This window comes from Dendrobates tinctorius, unplaced genomic scaffold, assembly GCF_039654945.1.
Source record: "Dendrobates tinctorius isolate UK_male_01 unplaced genomic scaffold, ASM3965494v1 ptg000209l, whole genome shotgun sequence".
NCBI lineage: Eukaryota > Metazoa > Chordata > Amphibia > Anura > Dendrobatidae > Dendrobates > Dendrobates tinctorius.
In genome coordinates, this window is record NW_027361876.1 from 9,743,483 (window position 1) to 9,763,205 (window position 19,723).

General features: G+C 41.1%; 1 protein-coding gene across 1 annotated transcript in view; it reads left to right on the forward strand.

The window, feature by feature from the left end:
- The window catches only part of DCN (decorin), a 185,671-nt gene that overhangs the window by 58,139 nt on the left and 107,809 nt on the right, over window positions 1-19,723 (forward strand). The window contains exons 4-5 of the mRNA XM_073554277.1: window positions 4,040-4,253; window positions 10,209-10,322. Coding sequence (XP_073410378.1) covers window positions 4,040-4,253; window positions 10,209-10,322 — 328 coding nt within the window. The remainder of the gene's footprint in view (window positions 1-4,039; window positions 4,254-10,208; window positions 10,323-19,723) is intronic.

Genomic DNA, 19,723 nt, shown 5'->3' on the forward strand with positions numbered 1-19,723 from the left:
GGATGGAAAGTGGCTGGAGGGGGTGCAGGTGGAGGAACTACAGTGGTGGGAGGTGGAGGTTGGGAGGTAACCTGCTGTAGAGCACCGTGGCACGAATGCATTACATGCATCTGCTGGGCAGGAGAGAGCGTTTCCATGCGCTCCACAACAGACCTGAAAAAGGTGTGGTTTGGCGAAGATCTTGCTTCTGAATGCATGGTTTGCAGAAGTGTCTTCACCTCCAGAATGCTGGAGTTGATCTGCTGAAAGCCTGCGGAGATTTGCTCTGACAAGACTTTGAGACAGTTCTGGAAAGATGCATTCAGATGCAATAACTCTTGCGTATAACTCTTTTCCTGACCCCTCTGCCGCTGCCGCCCAGTACCCGCAGGTGTACTAGAGGCGGCAGGGGCAGAAGGGTGGGGTAAAGGGAAAGCGATCTCCTCACCAGCAGCTTCATGTAATGTAGGCGGCCACGATGCTCCTGTGCTGGTGGATGGGACAGATGGGTCGAATGTGTGGGAAGGCAGGGAAGGTGCAGATGTACCGGGGCGGTCGAAGTGTCCCTCGGTGCCGGTCTCCTCAGGGATCGCCTCAGAAGGGTCCAATCGTGCAGGCTCCCGAGTGCTGCTCACCGTGCTGTGGAATAAAGAGAAAAAAAAAAATTAAAATACTGACATGGTATGGCCCTGGCTGAAAAAAAAAAGTTACATCTTTTTCACATGTGGTGTGTAATATTTACCTTCTGGTGAGCATTGTTTCCCGGAGGAACGACAGGGCTTGTGCGTACTTGTACTTGCTCCTGCGTCCTCCAGATCCACTCGGGGCCCGCATCTCTTTATTGAACTCCTTCTTGAAACGATCCCTCACAGACCGCCACCGATTCACAATTCTGTTCCCTGAAACGAGAAAGGAGTGGTTAGTATACAACATCAGTGTTTCACAAACTCCAGTCCTCATGGTCCCCAGGGGTCATGTTTTCAGGATTTCAATAGTAAATAGAAATCCTGAACACATGATCCGTGGGGACCACGAGGACTGGAGTTCGGGAAACACTGGTTTACATCAAGCAACCGTTACTCTATATACTTACGCTCTTTAATCTGGTCCCGAGCTTCGAGGTCCTCCCAGCGGCCCACAAGGAGAGAACAGATTTCCTCCCAGAGTCGTCGGGTAATGATCAGGTCAGCGTGGCAGCGGTCAGCCATATTCCAGAGTGGCTCCCTTTCTCTGACGAGATCGATGAGGCGGTCCACATCAATCCCTCCATCCTCACCGTCAGAGTCGGGAGCACGCTGTGAAGGCTGTTAAAGAAAAAGACAAAAATAACATAATTAGCCTCCACAAAAGAAATGAAATAAAAAGTGCCAAAAAACAAAGCAAAAATATTTATACTTACACGCTGGTGACCGCCGCGTTGCTGTCGCCGACGACCCTGGGAGGCACTGCGAGGACCTCTTGGCCGAGCACCAGATTGGGAAGACTAGAGAAGAAAACAAAAAATGTTATGAGTTTGGATGTAGGCATTTGTTTGCTGTGTGTGGTCTGCAGAACATTGTTTTCTATGTGTTGTGTGTAGTGTGATGTTGTGTTTCTGCGTTTGATGCAAAAAACTTACGAATTGTGAGCCCACTCCAAGCGTCTGTCCACCCCTTCCTTCTTCTTCTGGGAGCTCCTCTTCATCTTGTGATTCCTGTTTTGAAATAAAAGGCAATGAATAGACATATATTACAGAGATGATGGATTTTGGAAATAAAAACTTACCGTCAAACGCTGACGATGCGAGGGAGGGCTCCCAGAAGAAGATGTGCTGTCCTGTTGATGGCCAGACTCCATGGCTGTGGGTATTGCTGCTGCCAGTGATGCCATTTCTGCTGCTGCTGCTGCTGCTGCTGCATCTCTTTGGCGGCTGTTGAATAAAGAGAAACAAAGGGCCAATGAATATCTTGATATTCCATGGCCCTAGTTTGGAGGAATGGGGGATTTGATAATTACCGTCTCTCATCTGCTTCTGGACTCCCCTCCCGTTCAGCATGCTGCTCCATTTGGGGTGTTGCTGATGGTGCTGCTGCTGCATCTCTTTGGCGGCTGTTGAATAAAGAGAAACAAAGGGCCAATGAATATCTTGATATTCCATGGCCCTAGTTTGGAGGAATGGGGGATTTGATAATTACCGTCTCTCATCTGCTTCTGGACTCCCCTCCCGTTCAGCATGCTGCTCCATTTGGGGTGTTGCTGATGGTGCTGCTGCTGCAGATGTCTGCTGCCTTCTCCTGCGCCTGGTTGCTGTCTTGGGTGGCATGTTGGGTGTGGCTGAGGGTCCCATTGTCTTGCTTTTATATATCTCCTGTGGGCAGAGCTACTGAGCATGCTCAGACCAAAAAAACCGGATCCGGCCACCGGATCCGGCTTTCGCCGGATCCGGCGCATTGCGGCGCTCATAGGCTTTCATTGTGTGAAAAAGCCGGATGCGCCGGATCCGGCGTGTCCGGCTTTTTCGCCGGAGACAAAAAACGTTACAGTAGACGTTTTTTCCAGACGCCGGATCGCGACACATTGCGACACATTGCCGGATCCGGCGATAACCGGATGAAACGCATGGCCATCCGGCGCGATCCGGCGCAAATGCAAGTCAATGGGGGGGAAACCGGATCCGGCATTGCATTTCGCCGGATCCGGTTTCTGTCAAAAGCGCCGGATCGTGCCTGACGGCGAAAACCTGATGTGTGAAAGAGGCCTTAGCGTCCTCATAATACCTTCAAGCTCTGACATGTAGGGGATTATCATACTTTGTGATTCATTTGTAGTCTATCAAAGATCAGTGTTCTCAGTGGTGTACAGTTGGGCACATGACAGCCAGTTTGGCAGAGTCGGTGGCTTTCTCCAGACTTCACTGGGTGGAATATATATGTCATATTGACGTCTCTCTCTCCTTTTCAGTATTAAAGAAGTTGTCCACTACTGGGACAACTTCTTCTCTTACTCCTTGCTAATAAAGCTTATACTCACCTCCCGTTACCTGCGCCGTTCCCATTATATTGGCAGTCGCTTTCCCTGGGGCTCTTGTGCACTGTTGTGACATGTGACGCCGGAGCCCAATCAGTCAAATCGAACATGAAGAGGAAGTTCGAGATCAGCTGCAGTCCGGACTTACTCTTCATGATTGATTTATCTGAATGTGGGAACAGCGATGCCAGCGCTGATTGGGCAATGGTGTCACGTGTCACAACACTGCACGACAGCCTGGGAAAAGTAACTGCCGACACGGTAGGAATTGGAGATGAGTTTAAGCTTTATTATTTTATGGGACCAAACATTTTGATCATGAAGGGGCTGCCCTAGTAGTGGACAACCCCTTTAAGATAGGCTCAAATTTATTGGTCATAAATCAAATTTTCTGAGAAAATGCAAACGATACGCTCTTCTTTAATGTTAAGCATAATTTATCCATCACCACCCATACATTTTAATTTGACTTCTAATAATTTAACCACTATGTATTATTTAGTAAGTTAGAATTTTCTAATGTATGTTACTCTGTGTTTGTCCTCTAGGAACAAATCTTATTATAGTTGTAGAGCTACTGCAGGGGTTCCCATTGAAGAAATTTTGTAGCGCATCCTGTATTGTAAAAGATTCTGAACTACTTACAGTTGAGAAAAAAGATTCATGCTATCCTGGTCAAGTGTCCAGTTTAATTTTCTACGGCAGCTTTCAAGAGCAGTCTTCACTTCTGCAGCCAGCATCTTCAACCTGGCATCATCTTATTCTTAACCTGTTGCACTTACTAGGCCTCATGATGTCATGATGCTGCAAGAGGCCAAGAAAGTATAATATGCACCCGGGATGGTAGAGAAGCAAAGTCTCTTGTAGTCTGCCTGTCAAGGATGGACACATGACCTTTAACTAGGGCAGCACAAATATTTTTAAATAACTCTATGACTAATGTCTCACTTTGTTGCAAAGCATGACAAAATAATCTTGATAAAATTGGTTTGTCCAACGTGTGTCAGCTAAACATTTCATGTACATTAATGATGATATCACATTTTCATTGTAGGCATTAATCCTGGTTAACAATAAAATTAAATCAATCAGTACTGGAGCTTTTGCACCTCTCACAAAGCTAGAACGACTCTACCTATCAAAAAATAACCTGAAGGAACTTCCTACCAACATGCCCAAGTCACTTCAAGAGCTGCGTGTGCATGAAAATATGGTAACCAAAGTGAAGAAGTCTGTTTTTGATGGACTGAACAACATGATTGTTATTGGTAAGTTATAAATTGCTGACAATGTCAGTTGAGTTCCCTTATGATATACCACAATTACAACTTCAATTCAAAAAAGTGGTGAGGCTATGGAAAATATATGGAAGATGATGAATATGTGTATATACATCTATCTATCTATCTATCTATCTATCTATCTATCTATCTATCTATCTATCCCATATCTATCCATCTATCTATCTATCCTATATCTATCTGTCCCATATCTATCCATCCCATATCTATCCATCTATCTATCTGTCCCATATCTATCTATCTATCTAGCTATCTATCTCAAAATCACAAAAAATAAGAGCTGCACAGAAAAAAAAACAATATAAGGTGCAAAGCCCACCAGGCATGTACCAAACCTTATGTAGAGATTTAAAAAAAATGGAGGCAGCACACCGTTCAGAGTGAAAAAGTAGAAGTGCTTCTATTTAATAGCCCATCACGGCAATTGAAAATTGAAAAGCAGCACTAGTAAGCACTATATGAAAAATAGGTGCCAAACCTTCAAGGCATAGACTAATCCTCAATCTAGTGTAAAAAAAAAGATGAAGACAGCACTCCTTTTTAGAAAAAAATATAGCATAAGCTTGAGAAAGGCTCACACTTAGCGCTCAAACGTTGTAGAAGCCCCAATTGACTATTAAACCGCTAGATTTTTCAAGATGGGTGGTGACCATGGGCATGGGACTAAGGGATGAAGAATATGTATGATGGGTATATGGGCATGGGACTATGGGATGGAGGATATGTATGATGGGTATATGGGCACGGGACTATGGGATGGAGGATATGCATGATGGGTATATGGGCATGGGACTATGAGATGAAGGATGTGTGATGGGTATATGGGCACTCGACTATGGGATGGCGAATATGTATGATGGGTATATGGTCATGGGACTATGGGATGGAGGATGTGTGATGGGTATATGGGCATGGGACTATGGGATGAAGAATATGTATGATGGGTATATGGGCATGGAACTATGGGATGGAGGATATGTATGATGGGTATATGGGCACGGGCCTATGGGATCGTGGATATGTATGATGGGTATATGGGCACGGGACTATTGGATGGAGGATAATTATAATTTGCTATAACTAACCACAGTTAGTTACTATGCCCGTGCAGCGCCGGGCTCTTCAGCTAGTATTAGATATTTGTATATGCAGAGCCGATGCATATACACACAGCTCTGCTACATAAATCAACAGCTCTCCTTCATGCACGTTAAATTCTCCTACATGAAAACAGAGACTTGCTACATACATACAGCTCTACTATATAGATACACAACTTTCCTACATACACACCGTTGTGCTATATAGACACACAGCTCTACTATGTATATACAGAGCTTTCCTACACACGCAAGGTTCTGATACATACACAGCTTTGCAACATACATGCTGCCCTGTTACATACATACAAAATTCTGCTACATACTGTACACTGATGAGCAAAAGGGCATCAATGTTTTGAAATTTTGACTTTCAGGCTCCATATCTCACCATCCACTACTGCTTTAAACATGAGACTACCAGCATTTCATAGACAATCATCCTGGCTGTCTCATACATAAATTTTACTTGCAACTATCTTGCATATGATTAGTTCTGCATATTCTTGCAATGTCACTGCATTGCTTGTGTTTTGCTCCTGGTGGTGGAAAAATATTTTCTTCCTGTATACTATAAATTACTCCTTGTTCTCACATTCCCTAATAGCTCAGTGTGTTATGAGGTTGATTTCCAAGTGAAAGGTCACTGGTTTGAAATGAGCAGCCATTGAGAAGATTTCCAAAGAAAAAAGAAACAGCATTATCCAGCTCATAGATAGCATTTTTACAGCCAAGAAAATTGCCAAACTGCATTATGTGCATGCCATGAAAGTTGGAAGAATACAAAATGAAGTCCAGCCATCCATTCAAAATCCATGAGATGGACATCTAAGTAAAATATTGAAGTTAACAAGTCAGGTCATCACAAAGTCTATCAGTCCTTGCGCGACAAAGACAGTGGTGGAGGTGGCTTGTATGCTTCATAATAGTTTTAAACAACATTGGAAAGGTGGCCTGAAAAGGTGAAGAAGCACCATTCTGCTTGAATTAGCAAAAAAGTACGAAAAGTGAACAATAGAAAATTGGAAAAGGGGGATATGGAGTGATGAGATGAATGTCTGGAAGAAAGAAGTGAAAAAAAGGCTAACAGATCAAGAAATTGAAGGTGCTGCCAAGATTGGTGAAGGAAGCCTGATGACCTTGAGACGTTTTAACAGCCAATGATGTTGAATATTTGACTATGATCAATGTTGGTCTCACTGCTGAGCTACATGTGAGTATCCTACAAGACGAATTACTTCGTATACTCGAGTATTACGGGAATGAAAAGGATAACATAATGTTCCAGCAGGACAACGACCCCAAGCATACTTCGAGATTGGTAAAGAAATGGTTCAATGATAATGAAGTAGAGGTGCTGGATTGGCCCCCACACTCCCCAGACCTCAACCCAATTGAACACTTGTGAGTAGAGTTGAAGAAAAAGCGGTATACATACCCAAGTAAACCAGAATGCACCAGCTTTGGGAATGTGTAGAAGAGACCTGGGATTAGATTTTTGGTCAAGACAAGCTTTAATCTGATTGATAATGTGCCCAGAATGATACAGGCAGTGTTGAAAGCCAAAAAGTGGATTTCCAAAATGCTAACAAAATATTAAAAACTAAAATTTTGATTTTAGGAGCAAAACAGTAACAATGCAGTGACATGACAAGACTCTGCATAACTAATCATATGCTAAAGAGTTGCAAGTCAAATTTTTATATGATATAGTCAAGGTGATTGTCTATAAAATGATCGCAGTCTCACATTTGAAGCTGTAGTGGATTGTGAAATATGGAGCCTGTAATTCAAAAGTTCATTCAAAGCATTGTTACTTTTTTATTCATCAGTGTACACAGTGCTACAAACACACACAACTCTCCAACATCTACACACAGCTCTGCTACTTACACACACATGTCACCTACATACAAACTCTCCAACATGCACACATAGCTCTACTACGCACACACACGGTGCAGCTATATAAATACAGCTTTCGTAAACACACACATCTCAGCTATACACATACAACTCCGCTACATACATAAACTGCTCTCATGCATACACACACATATATCTTACATACTGTATATACACAGCCCTGCTACATACAAACACACACATCTCTCTCTTGCATACAAAAACACTCCAACATACTGACACAACTCTCCTACGTACACACAGCGCAGCCATATAAACATGGCTCGCCTACAAACGCACACTGCTCAGTTATATACACACAAAGCTCTCCTACATAAACAACTGTTCTACATAGACGCACAGCTATCCACTATACACTCACACACAGTTCTGCTACATACACACAGCTCTACTTCATATACATACAGCTCTGCTCCATAAATACACAGCTCTCCGTTCATACACACACACAGTTCTGCTACATATACACATAACTTTCTACATAAAAGTAGTTCTGCTGCTAGAACACACAGCTCTGCTACGCCCACAGACAGCACTGCTACATACACACACAGATCTCTTACATACAGATAGAGCTCTGCTACATAAACATACCGCTCTTCTTCATGCATATACACAGTTTTGCTGCATACACAGAGCTCTCTTAAATACAAAAACACTGTCCGACTTACACACCCAGCTCTGCTGCATATAAATACAGCTCATCTATATAAACACAGCTTTCCTACTTACACACACACACAGCTCAGCTATATACACATAAATATCTCTTACATACACCCACAAACTCTTCTACTGTACATAAACACACAGCACTCCATCATACATGCACACACAGCTCTGCTACATACACATACAACTCTACAACATACACATATAGCTTTACTACTTACACATACAGCTCTGCCATGTAAACACAGTTTTCTTTAATACATACACAGTTTTGCTGCATACACACAGCTCTCCTACATACACATAGCTCTGCTGCATAAACACACAGCTATGTTGCTTCCACATACAGTTATGTTACATACACACAAAGTTCCCCAACATACATGTACCGCTCTGCTGCATAAACACACAGCTCTGCTACATCCACACATAGCTCTGCTTCATACACATACCTAGTTCTACTATGTACACACACAAATCGTCCACATACATGCACAGCTCTATACATTACTACATTTTAAAGTTCCTGATTATATGACCAGAAAGGTCTTCCAGCTAGCCAGGTGAAAGGTTGTTCAGCTGCTCATGAAGCATTGTGCAAGTCTTAATAGCTTTCTCTGATACCTGCACTGACTCAGCAGATCAGTGTCGGTCAGGAGGAGAGAGCAGTTCTTTCAGTGAATAGTAAGAATGCTGTGGATCAAAAGAAGCTTCCTCCATATTATAACATGCACACACATTTTAGCAAGATATTTGCTTTATATTCCAAAACATATGGTATATTGCAGTAAAAGATGTAACTAGTAGATATGAGTGAATTGATTTGTGGGACTCAGCGTCCAGGTCAGTGGTTCTTCTCGACTAAATGGGTGGCCTGCGAATCTCTCCCCTTCCGGTGTCCTGGTGCTGCATTTGATCTGTCAGGGCTTGTGCAGTATACAAAAAAATTGCACATCTCAATTTTTTCATTTCAGATATTCCATGTCTATGTGCTTTAGCACGAAAGAGTGCAATTTTTTTGTATATTATATATGGAGGTGGTTTCTCCAAGTATGCTCCTGTTCCCATTAGCTTGGAAGTGCCAGTCATTTGTTTTTTAGGGCTTGTGCAATGTCATCTGTTCATCCCATCGCATTGATGATATCATGCCAGTCATGCCTAATCAAAACTGAGCTGGGGATGCCAAAAGGTTAGAGATTTGCTGGCCTCCCATCTGGCCACCAGGTACCACTGACCAGGAATCTGGACTGGAGTACCTCAAATCAATCCGCTCATCTCTACTAGCTACATCTTTTACTGCAATAAACGGTTTGTTTTTTAATATCAAACAGATTTTTTTAGCAAAATTAAATCTTGCTAAAATATTTGTGAACTCAACCAGTGCTAAGCAACATAGGGGTAATAACAATATAAGTAAAAATACTGACCTTCTCTTTGGTGGCTATGTTGAAAAAATCTGTTGTTATTTATTAGCCAAACAATAATAATAATCTTTATTTTTATATAGTACCAACATTATCCAAAGCACTTGCACATATTATCATTGCTATCCCTGATGGGGCTCACAATCTAAACTCCCTATCAGTATGTCTTTGGAGTGTGGGAGGAAACTAGAGCACCTGGAGGAAACCCACGCAAACACGGGGACAACATACACACACTTGGTGGGATTTGAACCCATGACTCCAGCGCTGCAGTGCTAACCACTGAGCCACCGTGCTACCCTGATGATACCATACACAGCGTAGATTGCCATACTTTAAAGTAAACTTTGATTTTCAGATTAGAAGATATCAACCACAATTGTTTACCAGTTTTAAAGAGTTTTCCCCTTTTTAAATTTAAACTTAATGAGCCCATCTAGACTCGCCTCTCAGACTGACATTGCTCTTCTTCATTTGGTACTGTGTTCCTCTCCAGGTACCTGTTATCAACATCTGGCGGGGATGGGAAGGCGTGGCCAGTGTAGTCTATCAGCAGCCACTGATCGGCTGCAGCCTGCACATTTTATCTGTATAGTAAGGAAAGAAATTTTAACAAGTGCAACACAAGCCAGAGATACTGTTTATAACAATATTTTATGTCAGGCCTTTAATTTTTGCATTAAGTGTATGGAGTTTCAGAATTAAAAAAAGTAATACATCTACAAAATGATATTGCATATTGCTTTAAATTGTCACTGTATGCTGATTTTTGAGATTTGATTGCTATTCCTATTTTGTAGAACTAGGCACAAATCCAATTGAAAGTTCTGGGATAGAAAAAGGAGCTTTTCTTGGAATGAAGAAACTGTCCTACCTCCGAATTGCAGACACTAATATTACAAATGTCCCAAAAGGTAAGCATGCATTTTGACTTTTTATTGGTGTCTCAAACCAGGTTTTCTTTCAAAAACAATGCTGGAATTGTCCGTGTGATCTATCTCATATTGCAGCTCAGCAGAGAAAGCCCCCCTCTCACGTAGTTCTTGCAACAGTCTGCAGTAGTTTTTTCAAGTAAAGTCATGGATCACAGGGGGACATATTTTGACTCTGTTACAAATCTTCCTGAAATAGCAAGCTATTGCAGTTCGACCCTGTTAAAGTGAATAGGACTGTAATAGCTCATACAACTTGCTGACACGGCAAAGAGAGGGGCGCAATAGCGCAGTTACCAAATTAACAATTAGTTTGCTGTAAGGTAAAATTCTCACCTTTACACGTTGTGAGTATGCACAACACATGTAGTAAGTATGATAGGAGGGCTACAGATGGCACCAGACCCTCAAAAGATCTTCAAGAAATTCTGGATATGATATTCAAGATGACGACGATTCCACTTTCCTCCAAAATCAGGCAAGGGAATCACAGAGTTCAGAAGAGTTGCATACTTTATTCAGGGCTATAAAACTACGCATTTCACGGACGTCCTGTCCACTTCTTCAGGTACATAACCAAGTTTGGCTATATATAAATACATTCCTTGAGGGGTCTAGTTTCCAAAACAGGGTCACTTCTGTGGGGCTTCAACTGTTTAGGCACATCAGGAGCTCTCCTAACATGACAGGATGTCCGCTAATGATTCCAGGAAATTTTACTTTCAAAAAGTCAAATGACGCTCCTTCCCTTCCGAGCCCTGCCATGCACTCAAACTGTAGTTTTCTTCCTCATATGGGGTATCAGCGTACTCAGGAGAAATTGCACTACAAATTGTATGGTGCAATTTCTCCTGTTACCCTTATAAAAATGCTACATTTGGGGCTAAAAACATGTTTGTGTGGAAAATGTGATATTTTTATTTTCACGGCTCAACATTATAAAATTCTGTGATGCACCGAATGGTTCAGTGTGCTCAATAAACATCTAAATCAGTTCCCTGAGGGGTCTAGTTTCCCAAATTGTGTCATTTGTGTGGGATTTTCACTGTTTAAGTACATCAGAGGCTCTCCAAATTCGACATGGCGCCGTCAATTGTTCCAGTAAATTTTGCATTCAAAAAGTCAAATAGCGTGCCTTCTTTTCTGAGCTCTGCCGTGCACCCAAACAGTAGCTTTCTTCTTCATATGGGATATTGTGTTTAGGAGAAATTACTCAACAAATTTTGACCTCCATTTTTTCCTGTTACCCTTGTCAAAATAAAAATTTTGGATCCGAACTAATTTTTTTGTAAAAAAGTTAAATGGTCATTTTTTTTCCACATTACAAAAATTTTTGAGAAGCATCTGAAGGGTTAATTAACTTTTTCAATGTGGTTTTTAGCACCTTGAGGGTGCATTTTTTAGAATGGTGTCACCTTTGGGTATTTTCTGTCACAGACATATAGATAAAGTGACTTCAAATTGGATGTGGTCCCTAAAAAAATGTTTTTGTAAATTTTGCTGCAAAATGAAAAATCGCTGGTCAACTTTTAACCTTTATAACTTCCTAACAAAAGAAAATTTTGGTTCCAAAATTGTTGCTGATGTAAAGTAGACATGTGGAAAATATTATTTAACTATTTTATGTGACATACAGGTGCTTCTCACAAAATTAGAATATCATCAAGAAGTTAATTTATTTCAGTTCTTCAATACAAAAAATGAAACTCGTATATCATATAGAGTCATTACAGAGTGATCTATTTCAAGTGTTTATTTCAGTTAATGTTGATGACTATGGCTCACAGCCAATGAAAGCCCAAAAGTCATTATCTCAGTAAATTAGAATACTTTATATCATCAGCTTGAAAAATGATTTTAAAATGTTGGCCTACTGAAATGTATGTTAAATGACTTTTGGGCTTTCACTGTCTGTAAGCCATAATCATCAACATTAACATAAATAAACACTTGAAATTGATCACTCTGTTTGAAACTCATATATTATATATAGTCATTACACTTTCTGTATTAAAGAACTGAAATAAATTAACTTTTTGATGACATTATGATTTCGTGAGAAGCGCCTATATCTCTTTGATTTAAGGGTATGTAAATTAAAACTTTGAAAATTGCACGATTTTCTAAATTTTCTCCAAATTTCCATTTTTTTCACAAATAAATGCAAGTCATATCGAAAATAATTTACCACTGAAGTACAATATGTCACAAAAAACAATCTCAGAATCACCAGGGTATATATTGAAGTATTCCATTGTTATAACCACATAAAGTGCCAGTGATTAGAATTGTAAAAATTGGCCTGGTCATTAACGTGCAAGCGACCTTCAGTGGTAAAGGGGTTAAAGACACACTCCCATCTATATTTTTTATTAAATGTCTGAATGTATACATGCAGTGTAGTGTGAGTGTATTAATAAGCTCACCTACTGCCACCTTCCCTGGGACCCTTCGCCATTCTGCTCCGCTTCTTAAGGGCCTGTCACACTAAGCGATATCGCTAGCAATATTGCTATAATGTCACTGTTTTTGTGACGTAGCAGCGATATTGCTAGCGATATCGCTATGTCTGATACTTACCTCCGACCGCTCCCCCGCTGGTTATCGCTGATCGCGCGAGAACGTCCTGGGCCGTTTCTCGTCGTCAGCTTCCTGCTGGGCTTCCTGCTGTGACGACAAGCGACGCGTGGACGCGGGCGGGAGGACGTCAGGATCGTCTCATCTGACAGGTAAGTAGCAACCCCCGACCCCTGCGATGTCACTGGTGAGATCTGCCTGTGGGCCGGTCACTAGCGACCACTTAGCAATGTACCAGCGATCCTGACCGCGTCATATCGCTGGTTGGGATTGCTGGTACATCGCTAAGTGTGACAGTACCTTTACTGCAATTCCAATTAGCTGACTCACTCTTTGTGTGACCTAGAAGTTGCTTTTACAATGTAAAAGCCCCGTCACACACAGCGATCTCGCTAGCGAGATCGCTGATTTTGTGACACCACAGGGATCTCACCAGCGAGATCGCTGTGTGTGACGGGGATCAGCGACCGGCCCCCCTGCCGGGTATCGCTGATCGTGCTCGATCTGCCTGGGCCATTTTTTGACTGCTGGTCTCCCGCTGGCCAGCATACATCGCTGCATGTGGCAGCAAGAGACCAGTGATCAGCGACGCTGGACGCTGGTTTCTAATGTAAACATCGGGTATCCAGAAGCCGCGTGGCTCTTAGATACCTGATGTTTACCTTGGATACCAGCATGTACGCCAGTTTTCAAGGTAAACATTGGGTATCCAAGAGCCGCGGCTCCTGGATACCCGATGTTTACATTAGAAACCAGCTTGCTCGCTGGTCCTGATCGCTGGAGGTGCTGTCTATGTGACAGCTCACCAGCGATCAGCCTAACGATGTCCCTGCGATCCCATCCATGTCGGATCGTTGGTGGGATCGCTGGGACATCGTTATGTGTAATGGGGGCTTAAGTCTAAGAAGCATCAGAACGAGGATCTATTGTCTTAATAATTGTAAAAGTCACTTCCAGAGAGCTTGTTATTCATTTTCCCTTTTCTTTTTCATTTAGTCCAGACCACCATGACCTCTTGTTCCATCTATAACTCATCCAAATTGTAAATTTTAACACAGTTTTCTGCTTCTCCAGCTCGCTTGTCATATTCCACCACCTCTACACAAACCATATATAACTATAACCAGTGCCGTAGACAGTAATAAAGTCCCCCTGTATTATTGCCCTCCTTTTGTGCCCCACACAATAACAGTGCCCCCTATGTGTCCCCACACCATAATGGCATCCCCTCTGCACTTCCTCATGTTAATAATGCTCTCCTGTGCTTCCTTACAGTTACACAGCACCCTATAGAAATAATGTTCCCGTATACCTTTCAATAACAATAATTTGCCTGGTGCCTCCTTATAATAATAATCCTCCGTAACCCCGTATAATAATGACCATAAACCTCCTTATAATAAACTAAAATTCCTAGGTGCGTTATTATAGCAATAATAATGCATCCTGTGCTTTCCCTGTAGTAATAATAATAATACTTTATTTATATAGCGCCAACATATTCCGCAGCGCTTTACAGTTTAACAGTTTAAAAACACAAGTAATAAGTAAAAAACGTTAACAATACAATAATTAAAGCAAAATAAGACGACCCTGCTCATGAGAGCTTACAATCTACAATGAGGTGGGAGAGATACAAAGTACAGGTGTGTATTTACAATGGTGTATTTACAATGATGGTCCAGCCATCTTGAGGGAGTGAGGGATGGATAGAGATATTGAATGGGCAACACACGCACACTTACACATAGAATGACTTTGATTAGTGAACGTGATAGGCCGCTCGGAACAAATGTGTTTTGAGGGAGCGCCTGAAACTACGCAAGTTGTGGATAGTCCTGATTTCTTGCGGTAGAGCATTCCAGAGGATAGGAGCAGCACAGGAGAAGTCTTGGAGTCGGGAGTGGGAGGTACGGATTAGTGCAGAGGTTAGTCGAAAATCATTTGCAGAGCGCAGCGGTCGGTTAGGCCGATGGACAGAAATGAGGGAGGAGATATAGGGGGGTGCTGCATTGTGGAGAGCTTTGTGGGTGAGAACGAATGATAATGATTCCAGATGGTCATACCTCCAAACTTTAAGATATGGGGAGTAATGGTTGTTTCTGGACTTACACAGTTATTTCACCACTGCTGAATTCCCTTAGTGTTCTCGCCCACTATGATACCCCTTCCATGGCCGATCAAGACACAAAAAATTGAGGGCACTACGAATGACTAAATATGTGGGATCTCCCACCACACGCCAAAAAGTAATCAAGAGACAAAAAAAGAGGAAAAAGTAGCGTGTAAAGGCAAGGATCATCACAAACAGCATGACAAATAACAATTTTTAATTTTTATTGAGACAATTAAAGTTAGACAAGCAACAGACAAATTTAAAAACAATTAAAAAACCAAAAAGGTTTATCAAATGTACAATAGCATGAAGGGCCTTATAAGCACCCCACATGCAGAAAGAACCCCTCCTCCACTATGTGCACCAGGAGTGTGTTATAATGAAACACACATGGAGCCACTGAAAATAATGACAAAAATTAGTCAAAGCACACCAGAAAAACCTGGAAAATTGTCAAAAAATACAATAGTAATATCAGTGGCAAACAATAATTATCCAGGTAAGACCAACAGAGTCACAATGAAATAATACAATAATCAATAGTTGCAAAAGCAAACTTACCCCTCAACAAGAGACATGTGTATCAATAGAGGCAGACGCAAAAAGAACCTCAAGAAAAAGGACCTTGCAGTCATATGATGGTTAAATCAAATGAATAATATGCCACAAAGGGCTATAAACCCATTTGTAGACACAAAGTCAAGGTGTTTGAAAAAACAGGGAATGTGAACGTCCCATAAAAACTGGAAAAAGGGACCAGACTTAGAATACATAATACGTCGATAGTTAAATGAAGAAAAGCAAACAACAGGACCTTAGGTCATGTGACCAACCCCTTCCATGGCCCACATGGAGTATGATTTCACCGAAGATTTCCTCATACAGAATGAAGTGCCCACATTCTTCCACCCACATAGTATAATGGCCCCATAAACATCACACAATAAGATGGGCACTCTATCCTCCACACATTACGATGATCACCACAGCCCCACACACATTATGATTGAAAAACGATGACCCCCCCACAGAGTGTAATGTTTACCATCGCTCCCCACACAGTATGATGGACCATCCACAGCTTAATGGTATCCACAGCCATCCACACAGTATGATGGTTCTCAATTAGTCCTTCAACACAGTATGATGATTCCCCCACAGCCTCAATACAGTATTATGGAGTCACTCATATAGTATGATATCCTCTGATATCCTCTCAGAACCCTCAGTCATTGCAGTATGACAGTCCTCCACAGCCCCAATACTGTACAGTATGATGGTAACTCACACATTGATAGTCACCACTTCCCCCACAAAGTACGATGGTCTCCACAGCCCTCCATATAGTATCATGGTTCCCCTACACAGATTGATGGTCTCACCACAGTCCTCTACTCAGTATTATGGTCTCCACAGCCCCCCACACAGTATGATGGTTCCTCCACACAGGATGATAGTCCCTCCACAGTTCCAAACACAGTATAATGGTCTTCACAGGCCCCTACACAATTTTATGGATCCACCAAAGTATGATGGCCCCCACAGCATGGTGGTCTCCACAGTCCTCCACAAAGTATGATAGTTTCACCACAGTCTTCTATATAGTATGATGGTTTATAACAACTAGAAATGAGTAACTCATAACAAATTGGAGCACTTTGAATTAGAGATTTGCTCATTTCTAATATCTGCAAATAATGTGACATCTTTCAGAATGCTTAAAAAGAATAGAGGCAGATATCATGAATGGTACAGTATCCAACATATGTTAAACTGTATACTGAAAATCAGAAAATGAACATTTTATCACACTAAAATAGTAATTTTATTAAATATACCATTGTACAAACTGTATAAATGCAAATACATATAAGGTGAAAAAACTCACAGTCAAAAAGCTCAGGGCTCAAGTTTAAGTTATTTGGAACACAGTATACATGACACAAGACTTTTAGAGCAGTATACTGTTGCACATAATGACTTGCACATTGACCAAATGCATAAAACATGGATAATAGAACCAATAAAGCATCAAACAACAAAGTGATAATTGCGTATACCAATAAATATGTACCCTGACTTATGTATCTGTTGTGCTTCCACAAACTTCTGGGTTTCCACAAACCCCTTAAGTGACATACCTTAATATAAGTTGCAATATTTTTGCGCACTTTTGAAGTTGCACAAAAATATTGCTACATTTGGGGTTTACATACCAATCTTGGCCAGTTACACCAATATGCATACAGCATGAATATTAATGAAAAGTTATTCTGCTTATGGTGAAGGTGCATGCAAGAGGCACTTATCTTAATAAGTTACATGCACCTCTCAATAAATTAGGCACATTGTACTCCAGCGAGTGCCTTCATTAATGTGTTGAGAAAATGGAAAACGGTCTTAGGAGCGCAGGAAAGAGACTCAGACAAGAGATGGGTTTAAACCATAACGCGTTTCGACGGAGGATCCGTCTTCATCAGGTGGATGTTTCTGCCTCTGGGATGCTTCCTAAGCGCTCCTTTATGACCGCTTACCACTGACTCTTATTCATTAATGTATTGGCCTTTTATGTTCTATGCAGTTATCCAGTACAATTAATTATATGTACCTATGCACTCCTCTAAAATTCCTGGGCTAAATATACTGTATTCCTAATAACCTGCCCTTTGGCTGCCTACTCTCTGTTTGTGTTCTTTTCCAATTATGTGTTTGCTTTTTTTTACATTTTTTTAAGATAATATTTATAATAAAATTACCATTTTATCCTCATCTAGTGTACAGTACCTGGTGCTCAATATACATAGTAACATAGTAACATAGTTAGCAAGGCTTAAAAAAATATATTTGTCCATCCAGTTCAGCCTATATTCCGTCAGAATAAATCCCCAGATCTATGTCCTTTTAAAGAACCTAATAACTGTAAGATACAATATTGTTATGCTCCAGGAAGACATCCAGGCCTCTCTTGAACCCCTCGACTGAGTTCGCCATCACCACCTCCTCAGGCATGGAATTCCAGATTCTCACTGCCTTAAGAGTAAAGAATCCTCTTCTATGTTGATGGAAAAACCTTCTCTCCTCCAGACGCAGAGTATGCCCCTTGTGACCGCCACCTGCCTTGCTATAAACAGATCCTCAGAGAGATATTTGTATTATCCCCTTATATACTTATACATGGTTATTAGATAACCACTCAGTCGTCTTTTTTCTAGACTAAATAATCCTAATTTTGCTAATCTCTCTGGGTATTGCAGTTCCCCCATCCCCTTTATTAATTTTGTTGCCCTCCTTTGTACTCACTCTAGTTCTATTATATCCTTCCTTTCCACTGGTGACCAAAACTGTACACAGTACTCCATGTGCGGTCTAACCAGGGATTTGTACAGAGGCAGTATAATGCTCTCATCATGTGTATCCAGACCTCTTTTAATGCACCCCATGATCCTGTTTGCCTTGACAGCCGCTGCCTGGCACAGGTAAGTTTATCATTAACTAGGATCCCCAAGTCCTTCTCCAAGTCAGATTTACCCAGTGGTTTCCCGTTCAGAGTGTAATGATGATATTGATTCCTTCTTCCCATGTGTATAACCTTACATTTATCATTGTAAAACCACATCTGCCACCTTTCGACCCAGGTTTCCAACCTATCCAGATCCATCTGTAGCAGAATACTATCATCTCTTGTAATGACTGCTTTACATAGTTTTGTATCATCTACAAATATCGATATTTTACTGTGCAAACCTTCTACCAGATCATTAATAAATATGTTGAAGAGAATAGGTCCCAAAACCGACCCCTACGGTACCCCACTGGTCACAGCGACCCAGTTAGAGAATGTACCATTTATAACCACCCTCTGCTTTCTATCACTAAGTCAGTTACTTACCCATTTACACACATTTTCCCCCAGACCCAGCATTCTCATTTTGTGTACCAACCACTTGTGTGGCACAGTATCAAACACTTTGGAAAAATCAAGATATACCACATTTACTGGCCTATAATTTTCAGGTTCACTTTTAGAAACATTTTGAATATTGGTACCACATTTGCTATGCACCAGTCCTGTGGAACAGATCCCGTCATTATAGAGTCCCTAAATATAAGAAATAATGGTTTGTCTATTACATTACTTAGTTCTCTAAGTACTCCTGGGTGTATGCCATTCAGACCCAGAGATTTATCTATTTTAATCTTATTTAGCCGGTTTCGCACCTCTTCTTGAGTTAGATTCGAGATCCGTAATAAAGGGTTTTCTTTGTCTCTCGGCATTTCACCTCGCATTTCATTTTCCACCGTGAATACCTTGGAGAAGGTGTTTAATATATTCGCTTTTTCCTCGTCATCTACAACCATTCTTTCCTCACAATTTTTTAAGGGGCCTACATTTTCATATTGATTCTTTTACTATAGATCTAGTTGAAGAACAGTTTGGGATTAGCTTTACTCTCCTTAGCAGTGTGCTTCTCTGTTTCCTTTTTGTCAACTTTAATTAGGCTTTTTGATAAATTATTTTTCTCCCTATAGTTTTTTAGAGCTTCAGTGATGTCATCCTGCTTTAGTAGTTTAAATGCTTTCTTTTTACTGTTAATTGCCCCTCTTACTTCTTTGTTTAGCCACATTGGGTTTTTCCTATTTCTTGTCCTTTTATTCCCACAAGGTATAAACTGCTTACAGTGCCTATTTA